At 44.9% G+C, this 16,681-nt stretch overlaps 1 protein-coding gene across 3 annotated transcripts in view; it reads left to right on the forward strand.

The window, feature by feature from the left end:
- The window catches only part of FRYL (FRY like transcription coactivator), a 254,927-nt gene that overhangs the window by 112,195 nt on the left and 126,051 nt on the right, over positions 1-16,681 (forward strand). For all 3 annotated transcript variants that reach the window (XM_075544365.1, XM_075544364.1, XM_075544363.1), the window contains 4 exons: positions 7,109-7,308; positions 10,837-10,890; positions 15,170-15,309; positions 16,236-16,332. In XM_075544365.1, the coding sequence (XP_075400480.1) occupies positions 7,189-7,308; positions 10,837-10,890; positions 15,170-15,309; positions 16,236-16,332 (411 nt within the window). In that variant the 5' untranslated portion in view covers positions 7,109-7,188. The remainder of the gene's footprint in view (positions 1-7,108; positions 7,309-10,836; positions 10,891-15,169; positions 15,310-16,235; positions 16,333-16,681) is intronic.

Here is a 16,681-nt window from a genome sequence, read left to right on the forward strand (position 1 = left end):
TATATCTAATCAAAGTGGGAATAAAAAAAACAAGAAAAATAGCTAATCAAAGTGGTAATAAAACAAAACAAAAGAAAAAATAACCAATCAAAGTGGGAATTAAAAAACCAAAAGGAAAAAAAATCTAATCAAAGTGGGAAAAATTCTTCTCACCTAGCTCGTTTTATGCAGGTGGAAAGTATTGGACTTCAGACACAGAATAACATAGAGCCTTGGTGGGTCAGGGACAGATGCTGACCATCCATGTAGACGACTCTGAGACCGTGCCGTGCACACGCAGCCGTCAGCTCCCCGTCCGCAGAGCCTTGAGGGTAGCTCTCGTGGGAACAGACTTCGGAGGAGCTTTCAGGCTGTGATTGATGAGGGAAAAGGAGGCTTGGCGATCTACTCCTGAAAATCAGCCAATGGTACAGCACCAGGAAGCACTTGGTCCTGTTCTGCTGTTTCCCTGAAAGTAAGACATCCCCCCGAAAATAAGACCTGATTGCAGTTTTGTCTCTCACTGAAATATAAGGCATCCCCCTGAAAATATGATGCCCCAAAATAAGGTCCCCCTGAAGCTACCGTAACTCTGGACTCTGGACCGTAGTGGCGGCGCCACCGCGCAGCTGACTGTTGGCCGCAGCACAGCCGGAGCAGGCAGGAAGTGCAAGGTCTCTTTTAATAAAACAAGAAACAATAAATGTGTACCGTATTCTTCTTGGAAAAATAAGATATCCCCTGAAAATAAGACCTAGCTTATCTTTTGGGAGCAAAAATTAATATAAGACACTGTCTTATTTTCGGGGAAACAGGGTACATGGAGTTTCCATGTGTTGGTGGCCTACTTGATGGTAGCTACTAGCATGGGGCTGCAAACTGCATGGTCAGCAGTCTGAACCCGTGAGCTGCCCCAGGTGAGGAAGAGGAGACTGTACTGCTGTAAAGACTTACCGTCCCAGAACCCCTGAGAGGGCACTCTGTCCGGACCGACACCATGGCTGTGGGTGTGTTTGGGCTTACACTCATGAGGGGAAAATGGTAACATCAAAATCCAGTGATTGCTGTTGAAAACAAAGCTGCTTTTATGAAAATTCTAGTACTCAAGTTCTGAGGTCCCGTGTGTGCGCCATTGTATGCAGTGAGCCCTTACTTTGAAATATCTGTGTCTTCATTGTGCATGGAACCTGCAGGCGTTCCGGAGCTAGCTTCTACCAAGAATTTCATGCGCCATTTGATAAATCATTGGTGGCATGAAGTCAGAGCCAGGAGCAGTGTTACATTACGACGTTAGCAAACTAGAAAGGCGAGAATGTCCAGGATTGAGATGTTCGTCGGGACAGCGCAGCATTAATGCCTAAAGGGACATGCATACCACTGTGCTGTGAGCTTCCACCAGCAGGCTGTGGGTCAGCAAGTCGAACCTCCCCAAGTAATTGCCCAGAGAAACCCCACTTTGGAAGCCGGCCCTCTGTACAAAAGCACTCCGTGGGTCGGGGTCTACCACTCGGTTCCAGGTTCTGGCTCCTGGTTCTCCCGCTGCTCTTCTGATGGTATAGCTCCCTCTGCCCTCCCAGTATCATCACTCTCACCGCTGGTCCTGAAGGGATCATCTGTCCTGGATTCCCTGTGTTTCTGGTTCCTAGCTGTATCTCTGGTCTAGCCGGATTTTATACGCAGTAGGATGGCATTCCAGGGAATCCTGTTCACAAGTCCTTACAGGTAAATCCTATCAGTATCATCTCCCACCTTCTTTCCCAGGCCCATGCAGGGAAAGTTAGAGAATTTGGCTAGAGATTACTGGCATGTTTCATGCAGCATAATGTTTTCAGTGTTCGTCTATGTTGTAGCATGCACCATAGTTTCATTTCTTTTTATTGCCAAATAGTGTTAGATGCATGTGCCACATTTCGTGTATTCATCTCCTGACGGACATTCGGGTTGATCCCCCTCCTCCACATTGTCATTAATGTATCTGTTTCAGCCCCTGCTCTCAGGGTTCGGGGTCAGTGGAACTTCAGGGCTAGAGGGCAATTCTAGGTCTGATATTTGAGGAGTCATCAAACTGATATTCACAGAGATGCTACTCTTTGATATTCCCACCAGCATGGACTAGGTTTCCAATTTTTCACAGCCTTGTTAATGCTGTCTCTTTGCTCTGCTTCTTAATAATAACTGTTCTAGTGGGTCTAGTGGGTGTAGAGTGTCATCTCTCTCTCTCTCTCTTTTTAATTTTGGTTTTGATTTTTACCTCCCTAATCACGAAGACCTAAGACCTTGAGCACCTCTACTCGCCTTCCACCTTCTTTTGGGAAATGACTTGTCCTTTTGTTGTTGAGCTGCAGGAGGTCTTTATTATGGATCTCACGCTGATTAAATAGGTCACTTTAAGTGTCTTCTCCAATTCTGTAGGTTTTCTTCTCATTTTCTTGAAAACGTCCTGTGATGTACATTTGAGAAAGGGATGATGTGTAGTTAACTAATTAAGTTTTGTTATTTGTGTTTTTGGTGTGATAGCTAAGTGTCCAAATACAAGTGGTTTTAGCTCTCATATTGAGGTCGTTGATCCACCACCACTTAATTTTCATGTATGGGGTGAAGAAAGGGTGTCTTTTACATTTTCATTTCTGAAATATCTTCCACTTTTGTTGTTGCTACTCTGAGGCCATTTCCAGGGGCCTTTTCTTTCACATGTGGTCATCAGGACGTTCCCTAGCTGACGTAAGCGGTGATGGCCATAGCAGACCCTTAAATAGCCCTCAGTAGATGCTCGGCTTCTACTGTTTCAGCTCCAACTCCATTTAAGTGCTGTTTGCCTGTATTAACTGCCGTCCTCACAGCTTGCGAGCCAGATATTGTTACCTTCCCCATTTCACAGTTGAGGGCCCTAGATAAAGTTGTACGCCACTTGCTCCAGGCCACAAAGATAGTTAAGTAAATAGTTTGGAGCCAGGTTTTAGATTCAGCAGGCTTGGCACCAGAGCCACATTAAAAAAAACAAACCCGCCAAATAATGCACCCCCTTCAAGTGGGTCCCAACCCACTGCCAAGCCTGTAGGAAAGTCAAGAACCACCCTAGGGCATTTCCATGCTTGCAATCTCGATGGAAAGAGATTGCCACATTTTTCTCCCACTGAGTATCATGGCTTGAATCCTCAGCCTTTTGGTTGGTGAGCCAGCCAGTGCTTCCCCACTGCACAGTCAGGGCAATATTAGATTTGTCCGAAAATTGTGGCTTCTCGCCAAAAAAACAAGGGGAGCCCAGGAAATAACATGAAACTCGTGGGGCATTTCTATGTAGACATGTCTTTCTTTTTTTCATGCCCAAACTGAGATAGTTTGCTTATTTCATTCAGCCTTACTGCTCTTCCAATTTTATCTATTTATTATTCATTCATTTATTCATTCCCAAACCAGCTTTTTCCTGCTTTAACTTTTATTATTTTAAGCTTAATTTATTCCTGAGCCATGAGTGTTTGCTTCTTCAGATTCTTCTGGGAGATCTTTTTCTTCTGTGCAACCTCCCCTTCTGGTTTGGGAACGATCTGTCCTTCTCAGTCAGGATCATTTCAATGTGGCAGGGGGAGCTCAGGTGTGGATCGATCCGACCATGTGCTCTGTGAGTCCGGCAGTCCATCTTGGGGCTTTTGATCACCTGGATGTGCTCAAGGACCCGAGAAGCCACATGCAAACCCTTAAGTTCAGAGTTACTTTCTGAATTTTTAAGCATGTGCAGCAAAAATTCACTCTTTTTGGGCCACCGACCCTGGGTCCCACCCCACTGTTTGGCCTGGGTACACCTACCAACACCACCAGTGTACCGTCCGAAAGGCACACACTGCTTCTGCAGAGTGATGTCATTCAAGTACTTGGTGGCTTTCCGATGTGCATTCGATGGCCTGGGCAGTGTCACGGGTGTTCTGAAAGTGGACCTGGAGATTTGACCCTCTTGATTTGCATGATTTTGTAGGGTTTTCTGGGCCAAGGGAGTAGGGAACCATTTTGGCAGATCACCTCAGGCAGCTACAGGAAGAGGAAGGAGCAGTGGGTTTTGGGAGAATTCATCCCAAACCATTTTATTAGGAGCTAATCCAGACATCATACCATTTCATAGTTCAACCACATCAGGCAGTATGGTATAGTTGCTTCCACAATCACTTCTAAAGCGGTCTCTTCCTTCTTGAACTCCTTGATACCAGCTCCCCTTTACAGCTGCCCCCCCCCCACCTTGCTCTAGCAAACCTCTGTTCTAATTGTTGTCTCTATATGATAATGTATCCTGGGTTCCATGTACCCCAAAGCAGAAAAACACATAATCAAGGTTGAAGTGGGCTACCCACAGTGACACAGGACATCAGAGATAAACCCCAACATGAAAGCAAAGCAAACAAAAACCCACGGAAAATACTGAAAACCAGGTCGAGCCCAAAGTGTATCAAGTGACAAGAGTTTTAACCACTCAAGTCAGGTCGATCATCTCAATCTGCTGTAGTTGTCTCTCCGATAGTCTCTGTCTGGTAAGCAGTTGATCCCATCCCTCAATGATGGTCACAGGGCAATGACCCGAGGCTCATTTCCTGTGCAGATCTTGTGAGTGTATTTTGAGCTTCCACCGTCATCCATAACCCAGCAGAATCTCGCAACCGAAGCTCTGAGACCCTTCCCTCCTTCGGTTTTGGATTATACAGTTTGCAGTCCTTTGGTCACGGATGCTGGTGTGCTCTTTCCATGTGGACTTTGTTGACTTCTCACTTCGATGGCTGCTTGTTTGGAAACAAACCTGTTTGACCTCAGGCACTATTGTAGAGATTTACGTTGTTGTAACTATAAAACTGTCAAGTGTTGACTCTTCTGCAGATATTTAAGATGTCATCCATGATAGTATTTTTCACTAGAAACCAATCCAAACCCAACCCAACCCAACCCACTGCCATCGAGCGGATTCCAACTCAGCTGTAAGTTTTTACAAGCATGGATGAGGTTCTTTCTCCCAAGGACCTGCTGATGTGTTTGGACCACTGACCATGGGTTTAGCCGTCCGCTGCTTCCCCAGCAGTGCCACGAGAGTCGTTTTGAATCACAGGCCGCCAGCGGAAGTACAGATGTTTGTTGTGGTGGTTAACTAAGAAGCAGGGTGCCTGGCGTGCTGAGTGATGGGTCAGGCTGCGTAACTACAAGCTCGCTAGTTCGAAACCACCAGCCAGGGACGAGGCTTTAGTTTCATAAGCTTTCATTTCGGGAACCCACAGGGGCCAGTTCTACACGGTCCTTTAGTGTCTCTTTAAGTCGGAATCGACTTGCTGGCACTAGTGACTGCAGTGTGGTCATTATTTGTAAAGACCCCTTGTTAGGCTTTGAAAACCACACCCATCCCCTAGGAATGTCAGAGTGCCCCAGTGATTGAGGAGGGCTATGAATTCTGAGAGATGAGAGGACTACTTACTCTTTGGAGTGTTTTGCATAAGAAAGGAGCAGAGGCTTTTAAAAATAACAACAACACTGCGGGAGGCGGCTATACAGTAATGAAACCAAACATTACTTTATAGCAGCCTGTCATAGCTAGTCCCTGTCCTCTCCCACCCCCACCCTCCATGCATATGAGAAACACCTGGAAATGAGAACTGCATGTCAATTCCGTGGCTTGGGTCAGGTGCACCTCGGTCTTCAAAGTGATATCTTTGCTTTTTAACACTTTCAAAGAGGTCCTTTGCAGCAGATTTGCCTAATGGAGTGGTTCTCAACCTTCCTCATGCCCCGACCCTTTAATACAGTTCCTCATGTTGTGGTGATCCCCCCGCCCCCCACCAACCATAACATTTTCATTGCTTCTTCATCACTGTCATTTTGCTACTGTTATCAATCAAGCGATCCCTGGGAAAGGATTGATTTAGTGCTCATTTTTAACGGGCAGTTGTTACAGGGCAGTATTTGCAAAGAGCAATACCTGGAAACCAGGTTAAGCTGGAAAAGTACAAATGCGCTGGTTTTCCATGAATGAATACTCTATGCTGAAGGGAGGGCAGAGCTGAAGGTAGCAATGGGAGGGTCTGTGTTATTCGTTGACCAGCGACCTAGGGCGCTTGGAGAGAGTGCACACCAGCCTGCAGGCAGCCCAGGGGTAGGCAGTGGCTCCCCTACAGTGCTGTGTGCTCCTTTGGTGTCAAGCCTAGTGCATCTTACTGCTCGCCAGGCACTGTGTCGTCCCCATCTGAGTCATTGACATTACCCTCCTTTCAGCGGCTTACATAAAAATCCTGTGAGTCATTGCTCATGGTTTTCCCTCCCCTCCATAGCTCATTGTTAACACAGGACACCTCAGATCCTCTTCTCTCGCACCCCCTTACTCCACTGTGGGGCCATCTTGCCGGGATTCCTGCTTCTGCATTTTCCCTCTTCCAATCCCTTCTCCAAAGCTCTGTATAAATAGGGAGGATCCTATCCCACTCAAGCTAGTACTTTCCTCTGAACTTTAATTGCATTTCGAATACAATCTAATTTCCTAACCAAGTCCTAAAGAGCCCCGTGTGATTAGGTCTTTGCCTGAGTTCCCTGCCCTCTTTGTGCATCACCCAGCCGCCGTTGGCTCCCCCGAGTGCAGGCACATGGGCCATATTTGGTTGCCCAGGTCTGCGTGCTGAGTTTGCAGTGTCTGGTTTCTGGTTGGCGTGTGGCTCTGCCGACTCTTCTTCATTACTCAGGGCTGAGTTCATATGAAGCTTCTCCAGAGATGCCTCCCTTTCTCCATAGAAGCATCTCTAAATCCCTGCCCCCACCCATTTCCTCATGTCATACCTATTTTCTCTCCCTCTCACTGCAATAAAGATTTATGGAACACCCACTGAATGGCTTGGGATATAGCAGTCTGAACAGAAAAAGGCAAAAGAAAACTCCCCGTTCTTAGGAAACTCAAATAACGAGAGTGGGAACACACGTGGGGGTTCGAACACGTGGCTGAATGCTGTAGTCTCTCAGCAGGTGGCAAATGCAATGGATGAAAAGCGGAGCACAGGAGGGAACATGGGGAGAGCTTGACGGATGGCGGAGGTGGGCCAGGTTGCAGTTCAAAGTTGGTGGCTGTGGCTGTCTGGTTGATTCTGAAAGTGTGTGTTTTTGTTCCTTTTACTTGTAGCTTCGGCCCCCGTCAGCAGAGTAAATAGGTGCTGCACTTCTTCCCCCTTTCGCTCCCCTGCGAGGGCAAAGAGTGTCATCATGTCAAACATTACAATTGACCCAGATGTCAAGCCTGGTGAATATGTCATCAAGAGCCTCTTTGCCGAGTTTGCTATTCAAGCTGAAAAGAAAATTGAAGTCGTAATGGCTGAACCCTTGGTGAGTAGCACGGACGTCTTAAGTTCTAAAGGCTTCTCTTGGCTTTTGTATTAACTGTTAGGATACAAAAGTTCCCAAAGGAAATATGATATACTTGGAAAAAATATATTAAGGGATAAATTAGTAGTAAATTAGCTGTGGAGAAGTATGACAACTCTATAATCCACTTTCATAAGTAACGTCGGGTGACAGCAAGAACAGAAATGGACTTCCATGGGAATTGTTGACACAGAAAGAACATCAAAATTGAGGACAATCTAGAACATTTCACAAGTTGATGATAGGGCAGTAGCCAAATTTATAACAAACAAGTAAACATGTGTCCTAACACGTGAGGCACACTTGCGAATATGACTCGTTTTCGATCAGTGGTTCTCAACCTTCCTAATTCCACGACCCTTTAATACAGTTCCTCATGTTGTGGTGACCCCCCCAGCCATAAAATTATTTTCATCACTACTTCATAACTGTCATTTTGCTACTGTGATGAATAGAGCCACCCCTGTGAAAGGGTCATTCGATCCCCAAAAGGGTCGCAACCCACAGGTTGAGAACCACTTGTCTAGAGGATTCGAACCAGTGTGGAGGAATCAGGAAGATAAAACATTGAACACAAACATTCAGATTGTGAAGAGATGTGGATGCTATTGTGACAGATAATGCAGCGCTAGGCCAACAAGAGGCAGAAGAGATTGAAGCCAAGACTAGCCATTTTATAAAATTTAGGTTGGGACCTTGAACTTCTTCAATGACAGATGCGTTAGTTCTTCTTGCAGCCCACAGTACATTTACTATTCTACACTGACACCAGAATTCAAAGGAATGAGTTAATCTTTTGTCTTCCTGATTTATTGTCCAACTTTTCCATGCAGATGAGGTGATCGAAAATCCCAGGGCTAGGTCCAAGCGCACCTGAATTTTAAAAGTCCTCATTTAACAAGGAGAACTTTTGCAGCATTGTTTGATTTCTTTACTGCTACTTCCATATGTGTTGATTCTGGATTCAAGTAAAATGCAATCCGTGACAACTTTCCATTGCTTTTTTATTCATCTTGGTGTTCTCTAGTGGTCCAGGTGTGAGAGTTTTGATTTTCTTTACCTTGAACTATAATCCGTACTGAAGGGTGCAGTCCTTGATTTTCATTAGCAAATACTTGATGAGCTCTTTGCTTTCAGCAAGCAAGGTTGTGTCACCTGTATATCATAGGTCATAATGTGCACACGCACCTCCATTCTCTTGCCCTGTGGTTCATCGTGTAGTCTAGCACGTTGGAGAATGTGCTCCGCATACAGGATGAATATGGGGAAGGATATAAGCTAATACACGCCTTTCCTGCAGCGTCCTCTTGTTCTTTTCAGACACTTCCTCTGGCTCTATGTACAGACTCTGCACGAATACAATTAAGCATTGCAATTTCCATTCTCCACATTATGGAGAAATGATTGAGACACCTAATTGAATGTCTTTGTGTTGGCAGTTTATTAAACACAGGCAAACATCTTATAGGTCTTCACTACTCTCAGCCAAGATTCATGTGACATTCACAGTGATATTTCTGGCTGTCCCCTGTTGATATCCTACTGATACTGCTATTGAATTATCCTCAGCAGAATTTTACTTACATGACATATCAATCATGTTCTTCAGTCATTTTTGCCCAATTCTTTGAAATGGACACAAACACAGGCACACATCTTCCAGTTATTTAGCCAGGAAGCTTTCTTCTAAATTTCTTGGCAAAAACAAGTACATGATTCCAACATAGTATCATTTGTTGAAACATCTCAACGAGCATTTGATCAGTTCCTCAAGTCTTTTTTAAAAAATTGTTTTATTAGGGGCTCATACAACTCTTATCACAATCCATACATACATACATCAATTATGTAAAGCACATTTGTACATTCATTGACCTCATCATTCTCAAAACATTTGCTCTCCACTTAATCCCCTGGCATCAGGTCCTCATTTTTCCCCTCCCTCCCCACTCCACCTCCCTCATGAACTCTTGATAATTTATAAATTATTATTTTGTCATATCTTGCCCTGTCTGACATCTCCCTTCACCCACTTTTCTGTTGTTTGTCCCCCAGGGAGGAGGTCACATGTAGATCCTTGTGATCAGTTCCTCCTTTCCTACCTACCCTCCCTCTATCCTCCCAGTATCACCACTCACTGAGGGGATCATCTGCCCTGGATTCCCTGTGTTTCCAGTTCCTATTTGTACCAGTGTACATCCTGCGGTCTAGTCAGACTTGCAAGGTAGAATTTGGATCATGATAGTGGGGGTGGGGGGGAGAAAGCATTTAGGAACTAGAGGAAAGTTGTATTTTTCATCATTACTGTATCATACCCTGACTGGCTCGTCTCCTCCCTGAGACCTCAAGTCTTGCTTTTCATTCATGTCTTCAGTACAGCTTGGGCTTCTTCCCTTTTATACTATTGGTTCTTGATTGTATGTAAACCTTCTGAAATTGCTTACGTTGACCAACTTTTTTTTTTACACTAACTATGGATTCTTTCTATCTTCTCGTTCATGTGCCACCTAATATGTTGTCCAACAAATGAAAATAAAACACAAACTTTACTGCTCTTCTTCAGTTTTGACATATATATACCACATACACATAATATCTATCTATCTACTAATCCATCCATCAACTATCTTCAGGATTGGAACCTGGCGGCTTTAACTGAATACTTTAACTACTGTGCTCTCAGCAGTTCTAAGTAATATGCTAAGTAGGGGAAATTTTAAGGATGTAAATTTTTCTAAAGCGTGGATTCCTGCCAGTTCCTTGGCTACTTGTTTTCACAGTCCCTAGGAGTCGGCACGAGCCCCTGGGCAGTGCCGGTAAGTGGAGAACCTGCTCCATGGCTAACTGAAAGGGGAGAGGTTTGAGTTAATTTATTCGTGCCTCTCAAGAAAGACCTGGTGAATAAATTCCAAAACAGCAGAGCAGTCCAGCATTCATGGGGTCTCTCTCAGTTGGAATTGTCTCACTGCAACTGACGTGGATTGTAGTCAGAAGAGAGAACTCCATTCCTTTTTAAGCTAAGGTAGTACACAGAGAAGAGGGAAAGGCTCAGACTCTCTCTCTCTCTCTCTCTCTCTCTCTCTCTCTCTCTCTCTCTCTCTCTCTCTCTCTCTCTCTCTCTCTCTCTCTCTCTCTCCTTTCTTAAACCAAGCTGCATGTGGCTGCTATAAATTGGAATCACCTCTGGTGGTGGGCTGGCTGGCTGACTGGCACAGTGTTGACATCAACATCTGGCAGCCACTGTCTTTTTTTCAGATGAGGGACTTGAAACCCAGATCTCAAGGAACCAGCCTAAGTACTTTCCTTGATGAGTGTGGTGCCAGGCACTTTCTAATGAATTCCCATTGAGTGAATAGGTAAGGCAATGGTGGAGCAAGTGCTGAGACTTTTAAACTGCGGTCTCTAGAGTAGAGGATCTGAACAGAAATTTGTAACTGAAGAACCATTGGCAACCTACTTACAAATGAAACTCTGGGGTTTTCATTGTAGGAGAAACTGTTGTCCAGATCTCTTCAGAGGGGCGAAGATCTTCAGTTTGACCAGGTACGTCAATTGGGGGGCTTTCTGCCAGCTGTACCAACTTGGAGTGCATGCTTTCCTCCTGAAAGAAAAATGTTGGTCGTAGTCATCTGGTCCAAATATGTCCAATCTTAACAAGTTCCTCTATTTTGTTTAGTGGCCTCGTCGATCCTCTCATACTTGAATTATTCTATAATTAGAATTTTGTTTTATACAGGTAAGTAAAATGAGGTGTGAGTGTCACTGGTTCTAATTGGTTCCAATTAATTTAGGCAGTGAGTGTTTTGGGGGACAAAATTAGAACACATTACATAATTTCAAAACTTATGCTAGTAGTACAGGTATTAAGAGTATTCACATCATGAATGCAGTCAGAAATGAGTATTTAACTAAATTTCAGAATCCACTGACACGTCATTTAAGGAAATTGTACCTTTGCATTTTCAAATAAAACTATTTTAAAAAACCATAAATGTACATGCCTCGTTTTTTCATACTATATTAATAAATGTTTATATTAGCAGGTGGTATTTTATTTCCTCGTTGGATATTAAAAAGGATTTCCTTTTAGTGAGACTGTTCCTTCTTAATGAAAATGCAGATTTTAAAATATCTTGGTGAAAGTGAAATTAGAATCTTATTTTCACTTTAGTTTCCTATAATTAAAACCAGTTACCTGACAAGTTATGGTAATCTATAAATGAAATGATGAAAAAAGAATAGAGAGAATGTTGTTAGGTCAAGGATATTTCCAACTCATAGCAGCCTTAATGTACAACAGACCAAAACACTGCCTGATCCTGCGCCATCCCAGAATCTTCCCGGTGTGGGAGCCCATTGCTCTCCCTCTTTTTCTCTCATTCTCGCCCACGCAGCATGCCCTTGGCCAGGATGTAGGAACGTAAAAGAGCACAGACTACACTGTCAAACCATTTCAGTTTCTACTGAATTCGCTCCATTTTGAAGTAAAATGATGCATATGAAATACCTGGGATATTAAATTGACAGACTATTTCAAGAATAGATTTGACACATTGTACGCTAAGGACCACAGTCCAGACAAGTTGTAAGATGACAACAATCATTAAAAGAGGGAAGAAAACCCAAGACGGATATTTACTAGAAGACTCAGTAACTTGCTCAGGAATAGAGAACAGCTAACACAGGTGCAAGCCCTGAAGTAACGAGCTGAGCAGAAGCTTTCAGTGGATAGTTTAAGAAGACAAAGTAACGTAGCGTCACCAAATGTGTGAAGATCTAAAGTTTAGTAATCCAAAAAGGAAGTACATACTTGGCATTTCTGAAGCTGAGAGAACTAAAGAAAAAATTCAAGGTTAGGGTTGCAAATTTGAAGGATCCTACAGACAAGCTATTGAAAGACACGGGACACATCAAAAGATAGGAGTACACAATCACTATACCACCACCACCGCCCCTCAAAATCATAGGCATTTGGCCACATCGGGAGGTACGAACTAAAACTGATGGTAGTGAAGGAAGAAGTCCAAATGCACCAAAGGCATTAGCAAAACAGGGTCTTAGGAAATGACAATGTTAATTGAGATGTTTCACCAAGTGATACGGTGCTGGAAATGCTCACTTTTTTTTGCCAAGAAATTTGGAAGCGCTTACGAGCAAACTGACCAGAAGAGATGCATATTTCTGCCCGTGTTGTGATGGAAAAGAATGTGGATATTATTGAGCAACGCTAACATCACATGTAAGGACATCAGCAGGGAACTGTCAGAAATGTAATAAGGGATATAATTGCTGATGTCATATGGATCTTGGCTCAAAGCAGAGGATACCACCACAAAGATGTTTCTGTTGTGTTGACTATGCAAAGTTAGTTGACTGTACCATAAGAAAATATGAATATTGTAATTGCAAAGAATCAGAATTGCAGAATACTTCATTATGCTCTTGTGGAACCTGTGTATAGACCAAAAGTCAATTATTTCAAAGAACAACCAGATAGTGCATGTTTCAAAGCAGGAAAGGTTTGTGTCAGGTTTGTATTCTTTCTCCTCAATTGATGTGCTGAGCAAATAACCCAAGAATCCGAACTGTATGAAAAACAATGTGGGATGAGGATTGGAGGGAAATTCATTAACAGCCGTTGATGTGCAGGTGACACAAACCTTGCTCATTGAAAGCAAAGACGCGTAGCACTTACAGAAGAAAATCCACTTGGCCTTTGGTAGGGATTACCAGACAACTGAAAGAAAACAGACATCCTCACAAATGGATGAGGAAGTGATGTGTCTTAATTCATTTTCTCTATTTGACCTCTCTGGGTTCTAACATCCATTGCAATGGCTTCACAGGATGTTCATGGGCTAGGGTTTAATAAGAAAGTTAACTAGCTGTAATGTCCCTGAGAGATGCTCAGTTGAGTTGTTTATCAGGATGTGTTACAAAGTTCTTTCAGGTCTGCTGATAAATGCCCTTAGGGACATAACACTGTGCTGCAAGCCCCACCTGAAGGCATTCAGCTCAAGCTCCAACTGTTAGGAACCCAGCTTCCTGAATTAAGTGCCAGAGACACTGAAATCAATCCACAAAGTATCCTCTTAGGAAAACACTGTTTCACTTGCTCTGTGGTTTGGGAAGTCCGTGTGCTGCCGAGCTCCTCTGATGCTGTAGCTGTCTTCCAGATCCAGGAAGTTAGTTCACTTGGGTTCAGAGAATGCATTCTCCCTCTGGAATCTTATCTGTGCAGCAAGGTGGTTTTGCAAAGATTCTGGTGTGCAATTACAGGTGAATCCTGTAAGTATCTTCTCCACTTTCTTACCAGACTCATGGTGGAAGTTAGAGAGAGAGAGGCTGGCTAGAAGAACTGCATTTAATACATTCACTGCCCTTGCAAGTAACCTCATGATAACTTGATAAAATATTGAAATGGTCAAGGATTTAATTTTACTTGGGTCCATATTTAATTCCAGTGGGTGCAACAGTCACAGAAATCACTGAACACTTCACACTGGCTAACCGGTGGCAAAAGACCTCTGTAAAATGTCAAAAAAAAAACGGTTGTTACTCTGAAGACTAAGGTGCACCCTACCCAAGCCATGCCAGTTTCAATCGCCTCATCTGCATGTAAAAGCTGGAGAATGAATGAGGAAGACCAAAGAACAATTAATAGGTCTGAATTCTGGAGTCGGTGACAAAGATTAAATGGAGTGAAACTGCCGGAAGAAGGCACACATCTGGGAAGAAGTTCAAGGTCAGCAAGGTGCTACTGAGAAGGGAGAATGGTGAGGCCTCCTTTTTCATAGTGTGGGCAGATTAACCTGACAGATCTGTTTCTGAAGGAGGGCATCCTGCTCGATGGTTAGAGGAAAGGAGGAAGACCTTCCAAGAGTTGGGTGGATGCCCCCGTGGGTCCAAATACAGCAGTGATTATGCGCACGGCACAGGACCGGGCAGCGTTTCAGTCTGGTGCACGGGGGTAGGTTGAGTTGGAACTTACGTGGTGGCGCACACCAGTAACACCAGCGGGCTCTTCAGGAAGCACGGAGACACGTTGAATATCCCTACAGCCCTTATTTCTTTCACGAAGGCAAACAGGCCCATGTTTGACTGTGTGCTTATTTTAAAATGCTAATTTGATAAACAGTAGTTTGAACCCAATACAGAAATTTTTGTGAAGATCTTTTTTTTCCACCCACCTTTTGGAGTGCTCACCATGAGGGCTCATTAGTGACATCAGTCGGTGAGCCTCCTGGCAAACAAAGTGAGATGGGCTCAGCCATTCCTCCATTTGAGCGACACTTTGTTCAGCCCACCAGCTCTCCGCTGACCATTCTCATAAGCTCTCTGTATGTCCATTTGTGGAACTCAGATAATTCTCTCCTCTCCGTCCTAACACTACAAAGGAAGTTGGAGCATCCCCCGACGGTGCTCACGCAGTACAGTTGTCAATGTCTCTGCACCTCTTTCTTTTGTGCACATGAGCTTAGATGGCAGGTTCAGGGCACACACATGGTTTTCCACTGCGTTCCTCACAGTTCTCCCCGAGGTCCCCGCCAGAGCAGTCAGGGGTGTCCCTGATGGGCACGTGTGTACAAATGGGGCATTTGGAGGAAGGAAAATGGCCAGAAGTCACTGAGCTCCACGGACGGTATTTGGAGAAAGTTAGGTAGTGGGTAACATTTGGCAGATTTTACTTGGCTAAATCCCTTGCCCTGTGTTAAAACATCATTACTGACCTTGGCGGTACTCTGGTGATGTTGTGTCTCAGGGATGTCTACACTGGAGTATGGAGTGTGGTGCGTGAGACTCAATCTTTCTGTGTTTGCAGGTCATAAGCTCAATGAGCTCCGTAGCCGAGCACTGTCTCCCCTCCTTACTTCGCACCTTGTTTGATTGGTACCGACGCCAGAATGGAGCTGAAGATGAGTCCTATGAGTATAGACCCCGATCTAGCACAAAATCGAAGGGGTAAGTTACTTATGTGCTCTTCTGTCTGGAATCGAACCACTCCTAGTGACGGGAGTACTAAAGTTAACCAAGAGTCTTCATGTTTGGTTTCTGGGCGGGGGCGGGGGAGGGGTAGGAACTCCAACAGATCATTTGATGTTGGCCTGAAGGTGCCCGTGAGGGGGAAGCATCATTTACCCTTAACCTATAAACCAGCCCAGCGAAGCTGCAGCTCTGAGCTCGTTCCTTCAGTAGGACTAGTTATGTATTCAAAACAAAATTTCATTTGCCCAGTGAGGAGCTTTGTAACCATGGAAGAGTATCTAGCAGAATTTCCCAGGCATCCCACCGGGGAGGATGGTGGAGAGACGCTGGGGTTGTGATGTAGCAAGACGGTCCAGCCCCTGTCGAAGGCAACCAGCCCCTCCTCTTGCTACACACATCCCACGTTTGTCTTCTCCTGCCTCAGGTGTCTCCTGGTGGGAGAGCATGGCGTTGTGTACCATGTCCTTATGCGCTCTCCGTGCACCCTGTCAGGGACTCCACATGGTGCTTCAGTAGGTGCCCCTGGTGATTCATCAACTTCGATTAATTTGTGCCAAGCTTTCCTGCGCCGGTCTGTTCAGCTAGAGAGGCTATTGCTTTTGCTTCAGTTCCTGTGAATGAACAAAGACTACTGCTCAAATAAGGAGCGGGGAGAGGGTTCCTTCATCCATTTCTAAGGCTCTTCCCCAGCCCTCCTTAATAATCCTGTCAGATTAGATTTCCTTTCCGAAAGGCGCAACAGTGACCTGTGCGTATGAACAGAGTGAGCGCCCGCAAGGGTGGGCGGCCGTGACCTAACGGGCACTAGCCACCTCGGCAGCACCCGGGGGCACCCGGGGATTACTGTGACCCACTGAGCCAAGACTCCTTCACAGTGGACATTGTTTGGGTTCTCGTTTCAGGGATGAGCAGCAACGTGAAAGAGATTATCTTCTTGAGAGGCGGGACTTAGCCGTCGACTTCGTTTTCTGTTTAGTGCTCGTGGAAGTGCTGAAGCAGGTAAGAGCGTCTGGTTTTGACTAGGCTCCACACTCACGCTTTGCTTGTCAAGCCTCCTTGTTTGAGGTCCCTTCTTGAGGATGTTGTCGCCACGACTCTGGCCCATGCAGACTCCGCAGTGGTTACGATGTCCCTCCCCATCTTTCAGAGGCCCGAGGTTTTTGTGCCTGGTCACCGTGGCCTTATTCTTTGGGCCTTTGTGGGCCCCCGGAGACAGGAAATCCCCTTAACCAGGAGGCGCGGCCAGGACATTGTGCTGAGTGTTGGCTTTGGGCTGTGACTGTCTTCTGCCTGTCCAGTCACCTACTCGAATCCCTTCTTGCCTCCATTCGCAAAGAAGTTCCCTGCC

The sequence above is a fragment of the Tenrec ecaudatus genome, chromosome 3 (assembly GCF_050624435.1).
Source record: "Tenrec ecaudatus isolate mTenEca1 chromosome 3, mTenEca1.hap1, whole genome shotgun sequence".
Taxonomy (NCBI): Eukaryota; Metazoa; Chordata; class Mammalia; order Afrosoricida; family Tenrecidae; genus Tenrec; species Tenrec ecaudatus.